The following is a 7283-nucleotide window of genomic DNA, read 5'->3' as shown; positions in this document are numbered from 1 at the left end:
CTTTCGACGTGAAATACCCACGGGAGATTTAGGGCAGGCGCTCAGCATGCAGTTCGGGTTCCGGAGGCATCTTTGCAGCAGAATTCTTGGAAAAAAGCAAAGCAAGGAGAACGTAGCGCTGGGTTGGGCCTCACCGCGGACCCCTGTGATAGCGGCCCTAGGGCGCCAGTGGAGCCAGGCCAGCCGCGGGGCGGAAATGGGCAACCCGAGCCCGCGGGTCCCTGGCCACCCGGTTTCGCAAGCAGTGGGTTTGCTTGGTTTCTCATCCTATTTCATTTTGTCTTGTTTTTACACTGGATTCTGTTTCTGAGCGTGCTGGATGAGCAGTTCAGATGTCGCACTCGCTGTCGCTGGACGTGATGGAGATGGCCGAAGTGGCTGCCTTGCTGGATAGGCTGGCGGCCGGGCTGGCGGCGGCGCCCAGCACCTCGGGCGTGCTCTCTTCCTCAGCCCTTAGAGCCCGTCCGGAGCCCTGCGACATGACCTGCTGCTGGAGTCTACGGGAAGGAAAGGGATAATAGTCACAGAGCGTAACTTAGCCGCCCATTGCGCCCCCCACCCCCACCCCGTCTGCATCCGTTAAGCTCAGCGGCCAGCGGATCTTCCACAGACCCGGGCAGTTAAAGTGGGAAAAGTGAGGCCACAGAGGCCAGGGCCGGAGTCCGCGGCCGCCTCTCCAAGTAGCCCTGCAGTTGTCTCATCCTTCTTCTGAATCCTTTCTCGGCTCCCCATCCGAGACGCTAGGCTCACAGGGTCATTCGCGATTGTTGGCCGCCTTTGGGAGATTTACAATACTGTCAAGATAAATGAGGTGTGGGTGACAAGGACGTATCAAGCTCCTGGATAGGGAACCCCATTCCTAGTGTGCATCTTTTCTGGGCGCACGCTCGTGTTAGTGCCCTCAAGGCCGGGTCAGAGCAAAGCTAAAAGCAAAAAGGGCTGCCTGAGGATTACACGGAACGTTTGGGCCTGGGGGATGAGGCGGGGTTTCTTGGCCAAAATGTTTGCCTAATTTAGATCCACACGCTGCGGACCGAAAAGCCTCAGCTGACTAGTTTGCTGATTTGAGGCAGGGTTGTCCACGCGTGAAAAGAGGAGAACTCGACTTCCATCCAGAAGTCCATTGAAAACTCTTTTCAAAGCATTAGAGAAGAATTTACCTGGGCTTTTAAAAAGGCAACACTAATGCCACGTTGCTAATAAGCGAGGCTTCACTTAATAATAGGAGCCTGGGCCCAGGCTGACAAGAATTAGCTTTGGGCCTTGGGGTCCCTAATTATTGCTGGGATTTTAATTTTTATATCTTTCCCCTTCCCAATGCAGCCTTGGTTTGGCGACTGGAACTAGCTGGTGGAGCGACCCCCAGGCGCTGAGAACGAGAGAAAGAGTATGGGGAACCTAGAGCCCGGAAGGAAACCGCCCCCCTCCTCCCCTCCCAGGATCCCAGAACACGGTGGGCTCATAACTGAAGACAGACTGAGCTCTCAGGTCCTGCGGATCCAAGTCGCCGGGCCCTGGGTAAGGGCGCCCGGGGTGCCTTCGCCTGCCCTACCCGGGAGAGCGCAAGGCGCGTAGGCCTCTAGGTACTGACCTGTTCTTGGCAGCAGCCGCCCGGTCCCTTTGTCGGCGGTTTTTGAACCAGTTGCCCACCTGCGTAGGGGTCAGTCCGGTTGCCTGGGCGAGCTCACGCTTTTTGCTGGGGTTGGGGTATGGGTCCTGCAGGTACCATTCCCGTAGCAGATGCCGCGTGCGCTCCTTGAAACAGTGTGTCTTCTGTTCGCCGTCCCAAATGGTGCGCGGCAGCGGGAACTTCTTCCTCACACGGTACTTGTCCACCGGCCCCAGGGGCCGTCCACGCAGCTTCTCAGCCTCCTGGTAATGCGCTTCGAGCCACAGCGCCTGCAGCTTGGCGTGCGACTCCTTAGTGAACTTGTGGTTTTCCAGGATATGGTAGAGCTCGCGGTAGTTGCCACCGTGAAAGGCCACGATGGCTCTCGCGCGCAGCACCGATTCATTCTTGTTGAGGGCCTCGCAGGCCGCAGGGGCCACGGGCAGCGACCAGAGGAAGCGACCCAGGCGCTCTACGTCGCCGCTCTCCTCCAGAGTCTCGCATACCCCGGCCACTTGCTGGGGACTGAAATTCAAGATGGGCAGCTGGAACATCGAGGCAGCGCCAACTGCAATGGGGGCGCTGAGCACGGAGCCGGACACACAGCAGATGCCCGCGGGCCTGGCCGGGTGCGCCAGGCTCTCCTCCGTGAAGCGGCTTAGAGCAGCCGGGACGCACAGCCCGGGCAGCTGCGGCGGCGCAACGGCTGGGAACGAGAGAGCGGGAGGGATTGGAGGAGGTGCGGGCCCCGCCGCCCAGGTTCGGCTCGGCTTCGTTAGGGCACGCAGGCCGGCGAACTGGCGCCGCTACTGGAATGGGCGGATTGGCGGCGCGGGCGCCATGGAGACCCCCTGTCAGTCACCCGCCCGCTCTGCCAATCAAGACTGCGACCAGTGCGCCCGGGTCCTTTCAGCACCTCCCCGCTCTCGACAGCGCCCGCCGTTCACCCGGGGACTTTTCCTCAGTATTTTGCAGAATGTGGAAGAGGAAAAGACGGGAGAGTGCCTAGGAGAAAAAGGCAAGAACAGCAGCGTTTCAACACCCTCCTCCAGCCTTGTTCCTCCACCCCCAGCCCCCCAACCCCCCCCCCCAACTCCCCGCCAAAAGAGGCAGTAGTGCTACAGGAATCCACTTTGGAGTGATGCGCTGCCTGGGTCAAGAGGTCTCCAGAGGACAATGAGGACTGGGGCAAATCGAAATCCTCGGAGAATTCGCCAGATTTAATTGTAACGAAACAGAAAACTTTGGCGGGAGCGCAGGAATGGGGAGGGAGGGAAGTAGATCACCTCATTTTTTCCTCAGCACCCATCCCTGCACACCTTTCCCCCTTTTCCAGCTGCCAAAGCAGCCGAGTGGGAAGCGAATCTGAAGCAGAAGGAACAGGACCAGGGATCTGTTAAGAGGTCAGTTTGGGCTATCCCCAACACCTTCAAAAGTCTCCTGAAATCATTTTAAATACGGTCTAGAACAAATCTCACACCTGATAACACAGGTGTTGACCATGAAGTTAAACACTCAGGAAAAGGGGCGTTGTACTCCCCAAAAGTTTATACTTTTCAGTCTCCCCCCCCACCCCCCAGTTTAATGGACTTGAACAAATGTGCAGCATAGCCACATCTAGAGTGAGAAGTCACTGGTAGGTCAGGACAGCAACTTAAAAGCTTATTTCAAAGATCTTTTAAAAATATTGATTTGCTCTTCTTGCAGGCTGCTTTTGCCCTACTCTGTGTTAGAACATGTAACTTGCACCGGGGATAGAAACTCTAACCTTGGCCTTTTTGTCCCAAAGAAACTCTGTACAAGTAAAATAGAGAAGGGGGAACCACAGCAATGGGAAGAGGGACAGAAAGCGCTTTCTAAGCCGCTGAGCACTGACCCCTCCTGCAGAGAGGAAGGGCCTTCTTGGCAGCTCTGTCTTAGGGCCAGCAGATTGAATTGGCAACTTTTATTGATTCCCAATTGACATCCACATCATACCATTTTCTGTGGTCTCTATCAAAAGAAACCATGATCTCACCTGGGCCTTATCAAAGGGGCTTGTTTAGTTTGAAGAAAATAATTGGGAAAGGGGCATCCAACAAAAATGACTGGAAAAGGATTTTTGGAGGTCCATCCCTAAACGAATCAGATAAGAATGTTCACCACCGAACTGGACTGGGCCGGCCGTCTTTTCTTTAGTATCAAGTACAATTTGTATGCGGCTTGTACAGCTCTGGTAAATCAGAAGGCAGATAGATAGCACAGATGGTTGGAGGTGTCGGGTCAGATTATGCTACGCCTGAGTGCAGGGCAAAGCTCATTCTGACGGAAAACCCTGATATTATTTTCACAGATCCTCATAGTTCACTAAAATAAATAAATAAATAAATTAAATAAATAATAATAAAAAAGCTGAGGTTGGCGGGGGAGCCCTGCAACCATTTACATCATTTCTGTGAGATTGCCAGCCGCCTTCACGGAGAGGCTTTCTTTTTTAAGAGCTCTTTTTTTTTTTCCCCCCTTTCTTTTTTTTGAAATGTGACAAGGCAGGGGCAAAATAGAGAGGGCGGTGAAGATAATGTCAAAGCACAAATCTTCTCTAGCTTGGGGAGATTTCCGAATTCGCTGGAGGAACAACTTTTAGTGAGAAACAGCGCATGCAAGTGCCCCAAAAACGCAGTGTAGAAAACCCAGCGGGCCATGGGGATCGGGCAGGGGTGAAGCGGAACCCGGGAAGGCTGTGTTCCAGGCACCTCTGGCCAGGGAAGGAAAGCATCCCCTTGCTCAGTATGTCTTCCCTGCCGGCTCCCCCTAGCAGAATGGCCTCACGCTCTCCTGCGCGGAAGAAGCCCCAAGTCTGGGAGACCCTACAGCCCCAGAGCCCAGAGAGGACCCCAACACCCGCACCTAGCCGCCTGAGGTGAGAAGTTGCGGGTACCTCACGGGACTGCGCCTCTCCGCCCTTTTGCTAAACTGTTTGAAAGCTGCGAATTCGGGGAAAGCTGGCTTCTTACCCTTAGTTTTTGTGAGCAAAGTCGTGTTAATTTTCCAAGTCTACGTGCCCTATCCAGGAAATGGGAATATCCCATTTCTTGGATAATAGTTCTACAAATATTAGAGGAGAGGGCACGTTGGCTTCTGCGTGTTTGGAGCTCTCAGGCAACTGGGACCAAAATCCTGGCTTGGCAGCGCCTGGAGCCGAGGAAAAAGGGCGCTGGTTAGGGGCGGCAGAGTCCCAGTTCCGCCAGACGATGTGTCCGGACACGATGCGTGTGGAGGTTTGAGAAGCGTCTAGAGGTCTTGGTCTACTATCAGGAGATCCTATCCTCTCTATCACAGGGGACTTGGTTTAATTTTATTAACTCAAAGGAAATAAACCACCCTTGGGAAACTTAGGATCACATATTCATTCATCACCTTCACAAACAGAAGAAATGCATGCCCGCCCCCCCCCCCCCCCCCCCAATCCCTGGAAATGAGAGAAGCTCCACTGGGTTCCTTAGAAATAAGGACAAGGCGGTGACCCTCACCCCACCCTTTAAGCGCCAGGTGAAAGCTGGACTTTCAGGTTGACTTCTTAAATTTTTACGGAAGGATAGATTTTTACTAGTTTTGAAACTTTGCACCAACCCTCTGGACAACCACCTACTTGCCACCCCCAACTTTATTTTTCTTTTGCGTTTGACCAGGAAACCTAGAAAGCTTAGCAGCAGCCCTTGACCTGATTTGCAGCTTTCTGTGATTGGTGTGTAGCTAGTAGATTTGAGAGGCCTTGGGCAGGCAAATGCTTGATTCTCTTTGGGAATCCAAAGACATCTATTCTGTTCTCTGCAGACTCAGTTTTACTTTACCAGGAAAAATATGGCGAAAAAAGCTGTAGAAGACAATGCCCCTGGGCAGATTCTGTGTTTAATTATTCAGTGAGGCAACAGCAGAGCAAAGTGCCCCTCCACCCCCCAGAAAGTTGTGAGGTTCATACCAGAAACCTTCAGAGTGGGACTTCTTGAGCTTATTGGTGTCGCCCCCTCATTTTGCCCTCTCTGATTTTCCTGTAGAGTAGAGGGACATGTGGAGCCCCGGTTACACATTGCTGAATGATTTGCCCATGGAGAGTGCTGCTTAAAGGTCAATACAGTCTTGTCTCGAGATTCCAATCTCTTGTTTTGTTTTGTCTCTTGTCTTTGACTTTTCCTAAATCAAACACCTGTAAAATAAATGATATATTTTTGTTTTCTTTCCTACATAATTTCACAGTCAGGAATTTTAAGAATGTAGTAATTGAGTGCATCTGAATTCCTTGATAAAGACATATGTGCTGCATGTGAGAGTCATAGACTGGTAGACAATGAGGTCCTAGCCTTTTGTGTAAGTCCATTTTGACATTTGGGGGAGAGATCTTGGTTTCCCTTTCCTGGGCCTCAAAGCGGTGTGTTGCTGGTGAGTGAGAATAACATAAAAAAAGGTCTAGAAATCTTTAAAAAAGCATTTTACTGTCTTTGAATTTACAGTATTAAAATTTTACACTCTCAAACATTTATTCTTAAGTTTAGTACTCTGACTTTCAGATGATACCATATGCATAAATATAGATATATGCTTGTTTATGTATTTGGTAGTCCAAATCTTTAGATTATGGAATTAATTCAGTATCCTAGTTTTAAAGTGCTGACTGTCCTAATTAGCTCCCAAGGTAGATTGTTCTATTTCATGCATTCTTCCCCTGCCATTATGCACCTTGTAACAAAGAACAGAGATGCCTCTTTATTGTGCATTCCTGAGAACAAACACCATTTGAGAAATACTTTGTAGATTTCCTGGCACTGTAAAATTAACTGGGAAAAAGTATTACAATTAAAATATTGATCTAATTTTAAGAGATTAGAATATTTTTGTTGTTATTTACAAAATTATTTACCAATTATTTTTTAAATGATGCAAAATTGCTTATGTTGTTAAGTGGAGGAAATTTGTATAAGCTTAAATGTGGGAAAAGGTACCATTTGAAAGTAATGATTAATTAGCAGTAATGTTTTGTTTTGTATTTTTAAATGTTAGGCTGACTATACAACTCTGTTTTGACCTCTAGTTTGTGGTTAATCCTAGGCATTTGAATGAGAATTTGTTTTTAAACCAAAGAGTATATTACAAGTCATACTCCTTTTTTAAACTATGGTCTTAAATTCACTTTTCTCTCTTCTGCTTCTGTGGCATAAGTCTAAATCTACATGGGACTAACTATACCACAGCATAGCTTGCTTAGGGCTATGTATCAGTGGGTTCTTGTATGAAGGATTAATGCTTAAAAATGTAACCAGCATATCACTTATAAACACGTTATTATCAGTAATAAAACATTAGTTGAATGACTGAAAGAATGATTAATTTGTAGTTCTCTATTGGAACTTTATTTTTTTTCCACCAGCAGATTATTTTTGGCCATTTTCAAATCCAAGATGAAAGTATCTTTCTAGGGTGCCTTGGTGGCTCAGTCGTTAAGCGTCTGCCTTCGGCTCAGGTCATGATCCCAGGGTCCTGGATGGAGCCCCGCATTGGGCTCCCTGCTTGGTGGGAAGCCTGCTTCTCCCTCTCCCACTCCCCCTGCTTGTGTTCCCTCTCTCACTGTGTCTCTCTCTGTCAAATAAATAAAATCTTAAAAAAAAAAAAAAGAAAGTATCTTTCTAAAATATACATAAAA

At 49.3% G+C, this 7283-nt stretch overlaps 1 protein-coding gene across 1 annotated transcript; it reads right to left on the bottom strand.

The window, feature by feature from the left end:
- Window positions 1–328: 328 nt before the first annotated feature.
- On the bottom strand, window positions 329–2241 carry SIX6 (SIX homeobox 6). Its single transcript, XM_032404611.1, has 2 exons — window positions 1592–2241; window positions 329–497 (listed from the first exon to the last, which is right to left on the bottom strand). Exons 1-2 carry the CDS (start codon window positions 2161–2163, stop codon window positions 329–331), a joined length of 741 nt encoding a protein of 246 aa, XP_032260502.1. The 5' UTR covers window positions 2164–2241.
- Window positions 2242–7283: the final 5042 nt, after the last annotated feature.

This window comes from Phoca vitulina, unplaced genomic scaffold (genome assembly GCF_004348235.1).
Source record: "Phoca vitulina isolate PV1807 unplaced genomic scaffold, GSC_HSeal_1.0 scaffold7, whole genome shotgun sequence".
Lineage (NCBI taxonomy): Eukaryota > Metazoa > Chordata > Mammalia > Carnivora > Phocidae > Phoca > Phoca vitulina.
The sequence above is the reverse complement of the archived record's forward strand: the minus strand, read 5'-3'. Positions and strand labels throughout refer to the sequence as shown.

Bases quoted from the DNA above. Each gene is read 5' to 3' on its own strand.
- SIX6 (XM_032404611.1), bottom strand. From the start codon at position 2,163: ATGTTCCAGCTGCCCATCTTGAATTTCAGTCCCCAGCAAGTGGCCGGG. The intron at 498-1,591 runs GTCAGTACCTAG...TCCTTCCCGTAG, and splicing joins GCGGCTGCTGCCAAGAACAG to ACTCCAGCAGCAGGTCATGT.